The sequence below is a fragment of the Mirounga leonina genome, unplaced genomic scaffold, assembly GCF_011800145.1.
Source record: "Mirounga leonina isolate KUSES-001 unplaced genomic scaffold, KU_Mleo_1.0 Mir_224, whole genome shotgun sequence".
NCBI classification, from domain to species: Eukaryota; Metazoa; Chordata; class Mammalia; order Carnivora; family Phocidae; genus Mirounga; species Mirounga leonina.
In genome coordinates, this window is record NW_023270615.1 from 14,415,984 (window position 1) to 14,433,807 (window position 17,824).

The 17,824-nt window shown below is 40.9% G+C and overlaps 1 protein-coding gene across 2 annotated transcripts in view; it reads right to left on the reverse strand.

Annotated features, from left to right (window-relative positions):
* GLIS3 (GLIS family zinc finger 3) overlaps positions 1-17,824 on the reverse strand; it is a 443,172-nt gene that overhangs the window by 419,092 nt on the left and 6,256 nt on the right. Inside the window, exon 2 of one of the 2 annotated variants that reach the window (XM_035029138.1) lies at positions 9,641-10,127. In XM_035029138.1, the coding sequence (XP_034885029.1) occupies positions 9,641-10,028 (388 nt within the window). In that variant the 5' untranslated portion in view covers positions 10,029-10,127. Of the gene's footprint in view, positions 1-9,640; positions 10,312-17,824 lie in introns of those variants that run through there. The other variant, XM_035029139.1, reaches the window with a different exon arrangement.

Consider the following 17,824-nt stretch of genomic DNA (forward strand, 5'->3'; position numbering starts at 1 on the left):
TTTTCCATCCTTCTCTGGTCTCCCTTGTGATGGGTCATGGTGTTTTTTGTAATTTGCTATTTACCACTGAGCTCCTTCCACATGGGGATACTCACAGGGTAAGTGCAGACTCTCAAAGGTGCCCAGAGCCTCACATGGATTGGGCACACACAGCATATGCACCAAACCCTGACCTCCCCACCCTCATGCCTGAGTCCGCACTGGAGGCAGAGGGCAGCAGTAGATACTGGGGAGGGACAGAGGAACCAGTAGCTATCCTAGCAGGATGGGGGACCGCACACGAACGGAGACTCGAAGCACCCCACACATGCTTCAGGGGCCCAGAGGATTTCACTTAAAATACACAAATTCAAAGGTAACATCAGTAAGAATGTCACAGAGCATTAGACCCCAAGCACGGGGCACTCCTTCCAAGCACGGGACCCTATACAGTCCCTGCTCACACAGCCATGAAGTTGCCCTTGTGCCACGGATCTTGTTAAAAGACACGACCTGAGTCAGTCAGTCTGGGATGGCCCTGAGACTATGCATCTCTAACCGGCTCCTCAAGGATGCGACAGCTGCTAGCCTCAGCCTATCCTTGACTAACAAGCTCCCACACAAGTCTCACTTTTTAACTTGTTTATTATGTCAGAGTCAATTACGGCCCTTCTATTTCTTTCATTATTCAAATAAGGCAGCCATAAAAATAGGTATTAAATACAAGTCACCATCCATTGTCTCCTTAAAATGTGATGGGTCAGGAGTAGCGAATCTATTCATATTCATGACACCCTCCAGCCCGGGTCTAAAGACGTCATAAGCAGAGGTGTGCGAAGCTACTTCAGTCCATCAGTACTTCTGCACACACTCGTGTCACTCGGGAGGCCTCACACAGACGGCCTGATTCCTGCCCAGGCAGACACCACCTTCTCTGCTCAGAAGGGCCTGTTATTGGAAATTGTCAAGCCCAGTTTTCCAAAACAGGAGCAAGGGCCCATCTCCTCAGCTTGTGGATGGAGACAGCAGCTGAACGGTATGCATACTCGTTCTGGAATGGCAGCAACTGTAAACTCTAAGGCAGACTGGGGACAAGGCTTCTCAGAACTCCCACAGCAGGAGCTCTCGGACTGTGGAGTCCCACTCTGAGTCAACCCACGCAGCACACAGAGAACGAGATACTCCGGCAAACTGAGCCTCAGTCTCTCAATCCCTAAAATGGGGCCAATCACACTTGCCCAGCCTCCTGGGATGGAACCTTTGATCAAATCATAGGAGACAATCAATATGCAAGCTCTGTGCAAGTCCAAAGCTGTTGCTATTTAACAGTCTAAGAAAGTGCTACAGGGGCGCCTGGGTGGCTCAGTCGTTAGGCGTCTGCCTTCGGCTCAGGTCATGATCCCAGGGTCCTGGGATCGAGTCCCGCATCGGGCTCCCTGCTCCGCGGGAAGCCTGCTTCTCCCCCTCCCACTCCCCCTGCTTGTGTTCCCTCTCTCACTGTGTCTCTCTCTGTCAAATAAATAAATAAAATCTTCAAAAAAAAAAAAAAGAAAGAAAATGCTACAGGTGACTAGTGGATGGTACCTTCCAACTTGGTGTCCTATAGTATCTGAGGTGTGTCTAGGGGGCGGGGAGTGCTAATGGAATATGTTCTTTTAAAGGTGGAATGCTGTGAGGCTGACAAATCACTTTCATAACTGGAACAAATCATGCCTGCCATTCAGTAATACTTGGAAATCCATCATCAATTTGATTTACACGCGGCATCAATAAATCACACGAAGTGTGGCCTGTGGAGCCCAAAGAGTAAACAAAAGTAAACATTGTGTTTCACCTGCCTTGTTGGCGAGACGAAATGAAAACCCTGGCTACCTCAACTGGAATAATGCCTTTGGTCTCTGACTGGTTTGGTTATTTTTGGAACCCTTTATGGAATATTAACTTTATTTGCTCTAATTCTGCAGGAAGCCACATTAGAAGTGCAAGGAAATATAAATGATTAAAAAGCAGAAGTGAAAAAAAAAGTAACCAAGTATTTTGCCCCAACTTTCATTAGCTAATATATCAACTGCATCTCTTCAAGAATGTGAGATCCCAGCTGCGATTCCTGCCCCGGTGCTAACATGACAACATTCAATACAGTTCACTCGCCAGCGTTAGCAAATTCTTTTTTCATTGTCTGTTTGTCCAGAAATAAACACAAGTAAAGGAATGATTATAGGAAAGTAACATTCTAAATCAGTGACAATGTTTTAAAATTTATAATGTGGCAGTGGGGGGAAAATATGAAGCTAGCTGACCCACTAAGGAGTCAAGCTCTAACCTAAGCTCCAGGTTATAGCCAACTGAATTAGCAAACCACAAACAGGAAAAAATCAAAATAAAACGTCACGACCTATTATTTAAAGTACACTTAGTTTCTAGACCTCCCGGGTTCACACGATACTTATGTTTTTAAAACCAGGTCTTTACAAGAGATACCAGCCTTAAGTTATACAAAAGAGTTTTTTAATCCCAATTAGTTAGTGTCCTTTGTTGATATCATTCTGCTTTTTCTGACCAACAATAATGAATAACCCACAAGCGCTAATGAATAACTAACTCCCTTTGTCTCCAAGGACGGCAGAGCTCCACAAGAAATGTCAGAGGCCCTAAAGTAAAATAAAAAAACCTTTACAATAAAAATCTTCCCAATTATATAGTCCTACGGGTACTGCAAATGTGGAATTGTCTTAAATATTTAAATAGCTGTGTCAAATGTGCTTAAAGTGGAGATCATAAAACTGATTTCCCAGATGCTTTGAAAAATGCATTTCTACCAGTCTAATTACAATTCATAACTGTGGAAGAGGAAGTAGAGAGAAAAGCCATTATTGGTACAATATAACTGAGATTCTGTACTCACCAGTCCTAGCAGGGCTTGGAAGTTGCCAACTGTGAGGCATCCTCCATGCTCACTCGGTGGCTCAGATAAACACAAACATGCTCATCTCAGTACATGAAACATTTACACGTAGTAAAAAGATCATTTCTAAAACTAATTTCCACTATCTTAAAACGTAAATCTAAAAGTAACTCGTTATTGTAGGACAGAACCAATAAGCAACTCCATGGATGTTGCTGAGAACCAGGGATCCCACTGACACATGCACGACGAGCAAGTGTGAGGAAGAACTCTGTAATGTCGTATTTTAACTGGAACTCATTACCTTCTGACAGATTTCCTAACTCTGTCCACACATAGGGCCCAGAAGCAATGACACCCCAGAGTCAAGAAAAACATGCTTTCATCCGGTTTTCCAAAGATTTCCCACTAAAAGGGACCCGAGTTTTTAGGGAAAATGGCTGATTGCATGTCTGGGGCGGGGAAGTACTAGTGGGTCTGGAGTGTCTCGTTCTATGTGAAAGCAAGGAAGTGCTTCATGGGGACATAACAAAAGGACATCGGGACCGGCTTGAAGGGGCTTCCACCTGCCAGATCCAGGACAATCTGAGCATCAAAAAGAACAGTGATGCTAATGAATTATGGCACAGGGACTTTTTAAAAAGAATACATGGGGTCTGTGGTGATTCTCAAAAAAAGGAGAAACAGAAGTTCTTCTTTCCAGAAGAATACCAACTAATAAACACAGAAGAAATACTGGAATCAGAAAATCACTGTTATACAGTTAATAATGTAGTAACTGATTCACACAAGCATCACTGATGAAGAGCAAGATATTTGTATAAGATTAGGTATTAATTTTGAAAAGGAAAGTGTCCACATTGCAGAGATCCTGGTGACACCACCTTGGCCAGACGACCAAAAGCAGCATCACAAATACCGGGACAAATGAGCATGCAGTGCTCCCAGGATATATAATCCACAAATAACCTATGTGGTACTCCTACCAAAAATGTTTAACCTGAACCTAATCATGAGGAAATGATTAGATGAACCAAGTTGTGAGACAAGACAACCGACCTAAACTCTAAAACAGCAACATATTTTGTCATGAAACACGAAGACAAGGGGAGACGGTCATTCTAGAAAAAAGGAGACTAAAGAGACATGACAACCAAATGTAATGCAGCATTCTTTTCTTTTTTTTTTTTTTTTAAGTAGGCTCCATGCCCAGCGTGGAGCCCAACATGGTGCTCAAACTTACAACCGTGATATCAACACCTGAGCTGAGATCAAGAATCAGACACTTAACCAACTGAGCCACCCAGGTGCCCCATAATTCAGGATTCTTGACTGGATCCTGAATCAAAAGAAAAGAATAGCTACAGAGGACATGTGGGCTATAAGGAGGGGGAAAACAGTACGATAAGTAAAATAAAACATAAAATAATATTATGAAAATTTGAATATGAATTTAAATATTTATTCTATTTTAAGATATAACTCTATATAAGCAATACTGTTGTATCAAAGTTAAATTTCTTGGTTATGATTCATGTATCCTAGTTGTACAACATGGAAGACACCTGCTTAGCCATTTGGGGGTGAAGAGTCAGAATGTCTGCAACTTACTTATACGTGGTTCGACTTCGTTGAGAAAGAAAAAGGTAGCAAAAGCTAAAAGGTGAAATAAAATATAAAAGGACATAATACAAAATAAGATAAAATCGAACTTTGTTTATAAAGGTACATTCTGGAACAAATAATGAGTTTTATTTACAAGTAAGTCATGTACGACTAAGTAGGGATAGTTGGGGGGGCTCCTGGGAGAGCCGATTAACGGCGCCGATTTGGAGGGAGTCATCCCTTCCACCCTTCTGCCTATTGTCCTTCCTTCGTCTTTCACTCTCCTCAGAATACAGACTCCACAGCAGGAGCAGGCGTGGGGGAAAGGCAAAGGGAGGCTCCGTGATCGTGGACCTGACATCCCTGAGCTTCTCACCAGGAGCAGCATCCCCGACCCCGGGCTGCTCTTTGTGTGAGAACAATCAACTCCTGTGACACAGGTTCCCAAATGTCTGCAGTTCACGGCATTCTTAGCGTCTCAGTAATTTTTTCAGGGTGCCCTGGGCCAAAAGGAACAACTAACACTACCCCTCATTAAGTAGTTAGGTGCCAGCAACTTAATAGTATTTATGTACTAACAACCTATTAGCTGTTTGAAAAAAACAATGTACATAAATTAAGAATAAAAGTATTTTTATTTCATTCTTAAATAACAGTATTACTGATGGCATGTGTATTCTAACTGTGCCCTCTACTACTTCCGCTCTTGGAATCAGACTGGATACCACCACCTTCAGCTCCCATTCCACACTGATTTTCACTTAGAACTTGCTTGTCTTTATTACTGTGATAAAATACACATAACATAAAATTTACCATCTTACCCAATTTATCTTAGTTTATTTATTTATTGAAGTAATCTCTACACCCCATGTGGGGCTCGAACTCAGGACCCCGAGATCAAGAGTCGCACACTCCTCCAACTGAACCAGCCAGGCACCCCCGATCTTAACCATTTTTAAAGTGTATATTAAGTACATTCACACTGCTGGGCAACCATCACGCACCATGCATCTCCGGAACTCTTTCATGTTCCCAAACTGAAACTCCGTCCCCATTCTTTTTAACCTAACCTCCCATGCTCCCCTCCCTCCAGTCCACAGCAAACACCATTCTACTTTTTGTCTCTATGATTTCACTCTTCTAGGTACCTTGTATAAGAGAAATCATACAATATCTGTCCTTTTGTGCCTGGCGTAATTCACTTAGCATAATGTCCTTGAGGTTCATCCATGTCGTATTGTATGTCAGACTTTCCTTCCTTTTTAAGGCTGAATACTATTCCACTGCAGGTATAAGACACACATATTCTTTATCCATTCATCTGCCTATACTTGGGTTGCTTCCACCTTTTGGCCTACAGAGTACTAGCTTTTTCATCACAACTACTGAAAGTGGAGCTTTGCAAAGATATGACATCACTAAAAGGATACAGTGCAATCTAATGTTGAAACTGTGAACCTCCTCAAGCTAGTAGTTTGCCTGGAGTCCAAAGGATGCCACAAATCCTTCTGTTTCCTTCAAAATTAAAATTATCCCATGGTTCCCCCTGAGTTTGCTGTGGTACTCCAGTGTCCTTGGCACACCATTTGAGAACCATGCTCCATGATGTGAAAGTCACTGTTTTTTGAGTTTTCAAGTTGAGTAGAACTCAATCCTTAATTAAGTAACACAAATACTACAATCAAATTTATATTTCTCATGAGGCTCCCACTGGAGACTTCTCCAGTCTTCAAGTCAGATATTTGTCTGTGTGTCAATCCTTAAATGACATATTCTCTGTACACAGTTCCACTGGATTCCTGAGAGATGGTATAATCACCCTGAAGGCTTAGAAAATGTATTTTCTCAGCCACCATGTAAACTGTGCTTGGCCCCAAGCAATGGTACCCCACTACGATGGTTGGTTTTATACGTCAACTTGAATGGCTCATGAGGTGCCCAGGTATTTGGCCAAATACCATTCCAGGTGTTTCTGTGAGTGTTTTCAGATGAGATTTACATTAAATCAGTAGACTGAGTAAAATAGATTGCTCTTCCTAATGTGGATAGGCCCCACCCCATCAGCTGAAGGCCTGAAGAGAATAAAAGGCTGACCTTCGGCCAAGTAAGAAAGAATTCTTCCCTGAATGACCACTTGCAAACTGGGACATCAGCTTTTTCCTGCCTTTGGACTCAAACTGAAATGTCAGTTCATCCTGGGTCTCAAACCTGCTGTCCTTCAGAAGGGAAATACACACCATTGCCTCTCCTCGTTCCAGGCCTTCAGACTCACACTAGACCTACAGCATCAGCAGGCCTGGGTCTTCAGCTTGCTGACCCGTCTCCCATGTCTTGGGAACTGTCAGCCTCCGTAATCTATTCAGATACAGGTACAGACACAGGGACGGGTACACATTCAGGCACAGATACATCTCCTGTTGGTTCTGTTTCTTTAGAGAACCCTAACTAATACACGCGCAGTCACAGGTCCTTCGGTACTATCCCTCAGGGTCAGGGCACTGTCAGTACTGCATGAAAAAAGCCTGAGAGAGATGTCAACCTCAAGTTCATCACATCATCCCATCACATGATCCCCAAAGTTAAAACCCTGGCACAGCTCACCAGTGTGCTCAAGATAGGTCCAAGCTCCTTGGCGCCTCCTCCATAACCCTTATCTGGCCTCTCCTTATTCCTCCCCAGTCTTGTCTCTGTACACCCCCAACGTGGAATCAGGCAGAAGTTAATGAAACACACCATGATCTCTCCCCTTCAGGTTTTGAGGGTGATTTTCGGTCTATCCAGAATGAGTTCCAGACAGCCCCCCCACACACACACACACAATTGGCATGATCGCAAGTCTAGCTCCTTACCCTTCAGGTGTCTGCCTAGATATCCTACTGTCCTCCCAGATCCACTGATCAAGCATGGGCTGGGAACCCTGCAAATGTAGCCCTACTGCCATCAATGTATCCCTATCAGAGCCCTAAGTGCACTTTAACTGCCCATTTATTTGTCTGAATTCTCCTAACTCCTTGAGGGCCAGGACTATATTTTATTAGCTACTATATCCCCAGAACAGTGGCTCACCTATAATACATGCTCAATAATTATCTGTTGAGTAAATGACTGGATGAAGTTCAAACAGTCCTACTAGATCACCATTCTCAACTAGTTATTGGCTTAGCTTAGGAACTGTCAACAAGACCTGAAAGGGACACGTTCAGCCACTGCTGGCACCATCCGGAGCAGTATCCAAGCTACAAGGCCAGAGGGGATAATAATACAGTTATCCTCAACCCTTATCCCATGCTCATGCATACCCCGACCATGCAGATCCGGAACAGGCACCGTAAGCTTGGAAGCTGAGCAAGGAGCCAGAAAGTTAGAAAGAGGAGAACCAGGGGACAGCACTAATTTTTGCAAGAGTTCAAGATGTATTAACCCTGAGAGTTCACTCTCCCTGAATTACTGGAAACATAACTTTTTTAACTATGAATATAATCATAACCACATCTGCTCACCATCAAAGTCATATCCCCAAACTCCTTACCGAGGGCAATGCTGAAGTTATTTATTCTTTCTAGATCTTAGCTCCCTTATCAGTTAATCAACAGTAGCATACGACTCAGGGCTGTTGTGAGGGATAACTGAGATTTTATATTGGAAGCACTCAATACAACAGTGCCTGACACATGCCCAGTTATGACATCATAAATAGAAGTTATTAATATTATCAGCATTAATAACGCCAGCCGGGATTCAACAGAAGTATATGTGATGAAAGCAAGCTATGTACAGTTCATTAGACAAGCAAGAGCTGAAAGATCCTCCTGGGCCTCAGCCCCTGAAAATCCAAACACACGAGCTTGCCATTGTAGCTTGCCACACCATGAACGCAGCACCCTGACAGTGATGGTGCTATCTTGGATGCACCCCAAGGAAAGTTTTTCCTATACTTATACTAAATATCAGTAGGTCTAGGAAATAAAACAATCTAAAACAAAACCTAAACCAAAATAAATAAATAAATAAAAGAAAAACGCTAGATATATAGCTTTTTGTACTTTGCGGTTTTATAGTTTAGGGTTTTTTCTTAACCTGCCCATTTATACCATGCAGAGGAATACAACAGCACTAAAACAGCTTTTAGGATAAAAATAATTATTCACCTGAACTGGGTGAGTTATGAGTTAATGGTGAATGGCTATTTCAGGCTGCTAGTAATTTTATTTAGTAGTGTACACACTTAATATAAACATTTAAAACCAGATGCTAAAAATACCTAACAGCATATATAATTGTGCTATTTTACATAACAAAGCTGTATTTCACATGAGATACACACTTCCTTTTTCTGGCCCAAATACACATTTCATGTGCAATATCACTCCTTAAGTCAACATCGGTTTCTAGAGAGAGTGAGTCATTCAAATAATTTGCTATTTTCCAACAATTATTCCATGATTTAAAATTTACATTATTCAAACACTGAATTAAACACTGAAACACTGAACTCAAAAACTGAATTAAAAGTACACTCTCTCTGCATTTCAAATTAACCAAGTTTTCTAGTTCTCCACAAGCCCAAAAATACATCCTTTCATTATTCTCTTCTAGCTTCCTTCCCTCTTGTCACCAGCTGTATTACAGAACTTAGGGGTTCTGCTCTTGGAATAATTTTTTATCATTTCTATGTGCTAATTCCTCACTTTATTGGCTGTTAAGCTTTCTCCCTTTTTATCCTTTTCTTTCCAAACCTTTCTTCTAGCACCCGACCCACACGATGACGGCTCTGGCCGCCCCCCTCCGCCATGGCCCAGAGAATTCCGTCCCTCCATGCATCCCAAGGGTAGGGTCTTGCTAAACTGGTCTTGCCTGCCGCCGCCACCACCACCCACCCTCACTCCGTTTCTGCTCTCTCTGTCTCGCCTTCCACTCTGCTTCACAGTTCCATGAGGTATCATGTTTACCACTGTGGCCTCCTCACCCTCCCATGTACCCATACATCCAGCCCCTCACCAGGGAGGCTACAGAGCATTGTGAGACCATCAGAATTGATCCTGACATTCAATCCTGTAGTTTTCCATGAGATTTGCTTGCAGAGAAGGATCTGGAGAGGAGAAAAAAAATCGTTTCCACTTTTAAAAGATCCCAGAAAGACAATCCTACCTTTCCCAGGATTTGGAGGAAAAGGACTTCCAAACTCCTGCTGCTTTGGCTTTAAATTGTGTGGCCCTGACATGCCTCCAGCCTGGGTGACCTGGAATCGTGGCTTCCCATTGGTGAGTACTTGTCTCCTGGGGCTCAAGGCAGGCAGATGGAGGGGGCTCTCGGCCATGTTGCTCTGAGGAGCCATCCCTCCTCCCGAGGGCATCTTGAGATGAAGGCTGTTAGCAAGGCTTCCGATGGCAGGGCTCGCTGTGCTGCCACAGGACGAGGGGCCAGGAGTCCCAGAGTGGGCTCGGATGGGAGGAATGTATTGGCCACTGACCATCCCGGGCCCCTGTGGGGTTCCTGATGTCCGGTGGAGACTCATGCTGCATGACCTTCCATTCATTCTGAAAAAACCTGTGGCCAGGATGGTCAAATGTCCAATGGCACTAATGACTCCTTTCAGGCAAAGTCCAATAAGTTATCCATGGTGTGGGTTATTAGCCTGTTTAAAAAAATAAATGCAGGCATTTTTAAAAGTAAAAATGAAAATAAGTCACAGTGAGTTTTCAACTTGTGTAGCATTCATACCAGGAAGAAAAGAAGCACTCTTAGCCAAACGGCCTTTTATGTAAAGCAGGGTCATCAAACACATGGTTCATTGGCAGGCACTCTTCCCTCCTGCATTCACGGTAGACATGGATTATGGATCACTGTATTGTTTTGTTTGCCCCTGAGCCCTTCTCAATACAGTGCTCTTGGCAACGACAACCAATCAACTGGTACCAGCTTGCAAAATGAAACTTATTTTGCTCCCCAGAGGATCTGTCCATACTAGTTCACTTTTGCTACAGTGAGTCTTGGGAAACCCAAGCACTACCTTTGTGAGCTGTGAGACCAACGCTCCAAAGTCTCCAGTAAACAAGCAAAAGGCTGATATGGCCTCTAAATGAGAGTATGAGGATATTAAACCACCTCTGATTTTTACCATAAGAGAAAATTTTTCACAGTCCCTAGACTACAAAAGGTAAAAATAGGGGTCTGAGGTTCTCGCAAAGATGTCATATATCCGCATGTCCAAATAAATCACAGCAACATCGAAGTCTTCGTTCCATAATGATTCTGAGTTATGGGGATGGAAACAGAAGCAACATCACAATACTCTCACCTTCTTTTAAGATCCTAGAAAAGGAAAAGTCTGTACAAAACACTTTACGGAAAGCATACGAAAAGAAGAGAGCCTCTAAAGGGAAGTATGTTCGCCACACACTACACACAGCACTTCAACCACAGCTCCACAACAGAGCTCCGTCTGCCATCCCAGCACCCCCTTCCTCAAGTGGCGAGAGAAAACCAACAGCACCGACACGAACACAGGACATCACAATGCCAGTACTCTCTGGTTACAAATCTGTAGGAAAGGTGCTTCCCTCCCTTAACCAAGAGCTCCCCAAAAGGTACACAGAGTCAAGGAAGTGACTGGGTGTCACTAATCCAACTGATTGACAAACACACTCACACTCTGTACTATTTTGCACAGATATGATTGTCATGAAAAGAAGCCAAAGCTGAACTAATACAGAAGATATGACTGAGTGCAAAGCAGTAGGGGTCAGATATTCTCAACTGGATGATTCCTACTCTATCTGCATGATCCACTCAACGTCTTAAGCAATTATTTCCAACCAACACCCACACAAATGGCTTCATCCACCATTAGGGACAGAACGCCACAGAAGGAAAACTCTCTGTGAAGAGAGTTTTCTTTTTCTTTATCCTTTTAAAAAATCAAAAACTATTTTATCAAAAATCAAATATTTTTGATTTTCTAGTCAAGCACTCACTGTGCCCTCTGCAAAGTTTACTGTGTGTGCCCAAATGCTGAGAAACTTCAAAATTTACTAACAATACAACATTTGGAATGTTTTCCTCCTTACCAGTTCTCCACTTTATTAAGAATTCTATCAGTCTGTCACATTTCACATTGCCAGGCCATCCAGTCCTGAGAAACGCTCTGAGGTCCATCTCCTGCCCTTCCCTCCACTACGGTCGCCAAGAACGGACAAGGAAACCCAGTCCAGCCAAACCTTATCACTTAAGTTGTCTTATGGGACAATAACAAATGAACCCTAGTATCAAACCGGTTGTAAGATTTTGGTATTTCACATTGGAAAAATCCCAGTGCCCTTCCTGCTGTGTCCATTTAAGAACTCCAGTGTATTATCAGCTGGTCTGTTGAGTTGTGGGTTGACTGTGAGCAAGAATCATTTCATTTCGGGCGCCTGGGTGGCTCAGTTGGTTAAGCGACTGCCTTCGGCTCAGGTCATGATCCTGGAGTCCCTGGATCGAGTCCCGCATCGGGCTCCCTGCTCGGCAGGGAGCCTGCTTCTCCCTCTGACCCTCCCCCCTCTCATGTGCTCTCTGTCTCTCTCATTCTCTCTGTCTCAAATAAATAAATAAAATCTTTTAAAAAAATAAAAAAAATTTAAAAAAAGAATCATTTCATGTCTCTGTGCTTTGCCAGAGGATGTTGGCCATCTATTCTCCGCTCATTCATAAAACAGTGTTTTCTGAGTACTCTGAACCCTGCAGAAGAGAGCACTTATTCAGCACCAAACAAAATAAATAAGTATATATGTTGTGCTGGCAATTTGTTGAAAATGAAGAATCATCCAACATGACTGGCACTATGAGTCATCATGAGTCCATGTGACAAGTGTCTGTAGATTTGCAGACTATGCCCACTTGCAAGTTTTTAAAAACAAAGGAGTCTTTTTGCCAGCAAGATCATATACAAGCAGGAATTCTCATCAAAAATCTGGATAAAAACACGTAAGTAGGTACTTAGCATTAGGTTAGATCATTAAGAAAGTGAGACTGCAAGAAAAATAATTAACGTGCTGAGAAGTTAATTAAGTATCAGACACTCATACCAGCCTGTCAAACTGGACTTTCATTTTATTTTATTTATAAACTGCAGTCCTGTTTTAAATAGCTTTAGGTTGAAAGTAACAATAACAATAACAAAAATGCACTTAAATTTTATTACTAAAAAGACAACAACCAGAAAGTAAAGTAATTAATGCCATAAAGAAACAGCAGTAAGGCAATGGCGTATAAGCTAAGAAAACCAGCCTCAAGACAAAAATAAAATAAACTCTAGGTGAAAATATGCTTAATAACCCAGTTTTCACATTAATTATGCCAACAGATTTTTCAAGCATTAGAGACTAGAATTTAAAAATCAATTTCATCTATCACTATTATATTTTAGAAAGGCCATATGATCATTTATAAGCCTAAGTCCACGTAGTAACAAAAAAGGAATAAACTGCTAACTTTTAAGAAAGACACATCCTTAATGAGTCACAGTGTCAGGACACCTGAGTTCTACCTCTGGCAAATCATTTATAACTTCTCTGGACTTACAGATTTCATCCATAAAACAAGGAAGTTGATGATAATCACTACAGTCTCTTGAAATTCTGATCCTCCAGATAATTAAGACATGGAAGATTATCAAAAATACCCACTTAAGATGATCAAGGATAAATACATAGATTTTATACCTATGGCACTCAAATCAAGAGGACAGGGTAGACATGGAAGCAAAAAGAGTAATCTTCATCCACTCCGTCAAAGCAAGAGCTGATAGGAGGTTCTCACGTCAGCAGCGTGTTGAAAGACAACACTTACCTTGAAAAATGGACCTCAGGATTAAATTTGCCTACATTTTGCCAAAAAGCGAAATCACAGCTAATCAATATCAAAACCTAACTGGTAGGATTCCACTGGCAGAGCATCCTTCTATTTAAAAACCTATTCAAGGGGCACCTTGGTAGCGCGGTGGGTTGAGCACCCGACCCTTGATTTCGGCTCAGGTCCTGATCTCAGAGTCCTGAGATCAAGCCCCACATCTGGCTTCTTGCTCCATGGGGAGTCTGCTTTTCTCCCTCTCCCTTTGCCCCACCCCCACCCCGCCGCTTGCTCGCACGCGCGCGTTCTCTCTCTCTTAAAAAAAAAAAAAAATGGGGGCAACTGGGTGGCTCAGTCATTAAGCATCTGCCTTCGGCTCAGGTCATGATCCCAGCCTCCTGGGATCAAGCCCTGCATAAGGCTCCCTGCTCAACCAGAAGCCTGCTTCTCCCTCTCCCACTCCCCCTGCTTGTGTTCCCTCTCTCACTGTATCTCTCTCTGTCAAATAAATAAATAACAATCTTTAAAAAAAAAAATTGTTCAAGTTCTCCAGAATTATTTTCTCCTCCACCCTTCAGCCACTGCCTACCCCAAGATGTCAACAGAAAAAAGAGAAGAAAAAGAAAAAGCAAGGAACATCCTGAAGTACAAACTTAGGGTACTTTGGATCTCACATATTGATACAGTTAGAGTTTTAATGCTCTGTCCATTCAAACAATGAAAATGTTCATTCTGTCAAATGAGTCAACGTGAGTTAATAAATCTTCCTGTTGACCACTTTCGAACTCCAAAACACACTCCTGTAAGTCAGGTCAGAAAGGAAATTACTTAACTCCTAAGGAAACTAAGGCACAAAACCATTTAATAATTTTACTGGTGTTCTGGAAAAGCTATGACTTTGATCAAAATACAAAATCATGACTCTACCACCTTCTACCTAAGGCTCCAGGCACTGTGTCTCAGATTAAAAGATCCAACAAGTGAAAAGCAATGTTAACTGAGCCATTCAAGAAAATTCCAAAAACACGAGTGCCATAATGCCTATTTACAGCCAAAAGCCCTTTCTTAGTAAATATCATTAATAAACTCATCTAGAGTCATAATTCATCTGATGAGCCAGTTAATTATTAATTTTCATACATCATTTCATTTCCTTAGGCTACATTTAGCCTTTGTTATATTTTCCATTCCTTATGCCACAAGCGTTTCTTACTTACCCTGCATAGAAAACCTGATAATGAGACACAAAATACTGGTCAGCAAACAAAAATGCTCCTGAGCTGTTTCTTTTATATACATCTAAGCCATCTAAAATAGGGTTTTTATCGATTCTTTTTATTTTTTTCCCTTCAGGTTAATGATTCTATAATTTCATTAACTGCCTTTTCAACATCGCAGCCTTGATCATTAATAGACCCGAGCTATTCCCCTGCGCTTCTCTTGGTTACGGCTTTTGTAACCAGAAGAATATAGAAATGAAAAGCCTATTGACAGATAATATAAGTTATTCTCATGCACGGCTGCAGTGTGAAGCACATTTTGCAATTCAATCAAGGACAGATAGAGCTGAATGTTCTTAGATCCCAGGAGTTCATTTTAATCAGCAGAATGTACCTTGTCCTAACACAGGTGACTGACTCCTCAGAAAAGATTGTATAAACAAAAACCAATCGTGTAAGTCATTTTATTGGCAACAATATAAACACGGCTATATTAGATGAAACCAATAAATCAAAATTATTCTTGTCTGCAATTTTAACAAGAGGAAAGTGCAAACATGTGCCTGTGGAACTGGAGGATATTATAGAGGAAACGCACTGGATGTGTACAATATCATTTCTCTAAATTGAAAGGAAGGGTACTATGTTATGATAAAGTAACCCACAACAAAGTGGAGTTGATTGTTTCCGTGGTTTCATAACTTTATTCAGTGAGACTGACAGATTCACAGACTTCACAGCAGAAGTTACACAGAAACAGGGCTGGGTGGGATATTTCCACAGTAGTGAGACATCGAGCACAAACTTACCGAGGTTACCTGGTAGCTACCACGTATAGAATATATAGTCATGTAGGCATTGCCCAGGTTTGATGTCAGGAATGCTAAGACTATTAACATATTTATTCTGAACACTAAGATGTACATACATTATTCAAGCAATATAATCACCAATAAGATAAAATCTTACAAATCAAAGAGGTTTAGTGCTGAGTTATATCAATTACAAATATGAAGACAAATTACTATTCCCTCCAGGTATTCAAGACCATTCTTTCAAAGACCACTCAGAAAAGATAATATAATGCACATTATGGATCCCATCTAACTGATTGTCTTATCTGTGGATTTCAACCCTTAGCTGTCTAGAGATATACACTTTTTTTTGTTTTTATATTTTATAAAATTTTCTCAATGAAAATAATCTTCCCTAAGCAGGGAGTAAAACATCTGGCAGTGCCCTTTTAAATTCAAATTAATGGCTATAATATGCCAAATGCAGGTAGTAAATATGGACAAAGGAAAGAAGAGCAAGAGGAAAGGGGAAGAGGGACGAAGTAGGAGAAAAAGAAATGATCAAGTCCACTTCAGGAATCTATTCTCTAAATTAGTCAATCCTAACTTAAAAATCAAAGCAGAATTGAGAACCCTCCAGAGGGTGATTACAGATTGCTGGAAGAAATTATGAATCTTCAGGAAAATATTACTAGAGGGCAATATTAAAAGTCCAGTAACCTCCCTTAGAATCCATTCTCCATACTTCAATACATCTATACAACTCTCAGACCCCCCTAGCTTACCGAATATCACTATTCTTAGTAGTAATTACCTACAAATGTTTCATTTACTTAGCCTCAATCATTAAGTCATCAAGGAGTACATAAAGTTCTAGAAATCTGTGACCCTATCACAAATGTCAAGGGAGAGGGGAATAATTAGGACTGTAAGCAATCACACAAAATGAGAATGAACTTGGAACCAAAAAGATTTTTAAGGCAAACATAGGTATTTTCAGAAACGTAACCATGCTATGGCCCTAAATTCCTAGATCTATGTTTAACAAAGGGCTCTTTCTAAAGCAGTGTTTCTCAAACTGGTTGCAATCCGATGGTAGGCCCTAAAATCAATAATTCAATGGAAAAAGTGTTTTTTAATGAAACAGAACTGACTACAACAAAATAGAAGCTACCAGAGTACATCAACTGTATTAATGGTTAAGTACAGTTCTGTTTCAGCTACTTGTGGGTGTACATGTCTGAATATCTTCAATGCGTATAGTGTATATTGAGTAAGATGAAAAAATTGTTTTATCGTGAGTTATAGTCAAAAAGATATAAAAGCCACTGTTACAAAAGCATTTAGACTATTTGCCTGCCCAGGCACCTAACAAAAATAAAAGGTGCAGGTACAGACAGAGTTGAACAGCCAAAGTAAAACAAATACCAAAACACAGCCGTAATGAGCAAAGGATCTAAAAATTCATTATTTTTAGCTTTATAAAACATAAGGATTCACCAGTACAAGGTTATCCTCCTACCACTGCTATCTTTTCACTGTGCATTTGACTCAGTAAATATCACTCGATCACTTGTGCTCTATAAACATCAAAAATCAACCAACTAACAGAATTAGGATCGAAATGACCCACAACTGTAGTGATTCCTCATTGCAGAAGGTAGAGGACCTTCCCTGAAAGAGAATTTCCTTCTTACAATGCTAAAGGGGGACAAGTTTAAATTAACACGCAATTGCCTTTGAGAACTGAGTTTGTCAAAATGTGTTCTTAATGTGAGTTACCATCAGATCCTATGAGGAGGAATTTGAAATGGAAAAATGAACACATTCCTTATGATGTCACCACTGAATTAATTACCTGAATTGAAAAGAGGGAACTCCACACGGCCATGGTTTGAGACACAAAGGCCTCTTCAGAAATATAAAAGAAGAGTAACTGGCTGGAGACCTTTCTTTCAAAAACAAAACAAAACCTCCAGCCTCATGGGAGGAGATACATATGTACTAAAATATGGCAAATGCAAAGTGCATTGTTTGTCATTTTTCATGTACAGATGACTACTTGGTCCATATGAATAACTACTTACAAAGTTAAAGATCACAATCCTTTCAAACAGGTAATAAATAACTACTTATGGGAGATTCTAGAAATAAAATTGAATTCATCACTCATTAAACCAAATACTCAAGCATATCAAAGTGTCCCACATCACATGTATAAATGAGTGATTTCTTTCCTTGAATGTAATTATTGCTTAAAAGTGACCAAAAGAACTATTTTTAGTGTTGATAGACAAAAGTTTTACACAAGTTAAATTATGTTCACTGACATCACTGCAGAAGTACGAACATTCACAACAATGACTAGGCCTTAACCAACATGACGAAAGAAAAGAAAGAAAAGAAAGAAAGAAAGAAAGAAGAGAAAGAAAAGAAAAGAAAAGAAAAGAAAGAAAGAAAGAAAGAAAGAAAGAAAGAAAGAAAGAAAGAAA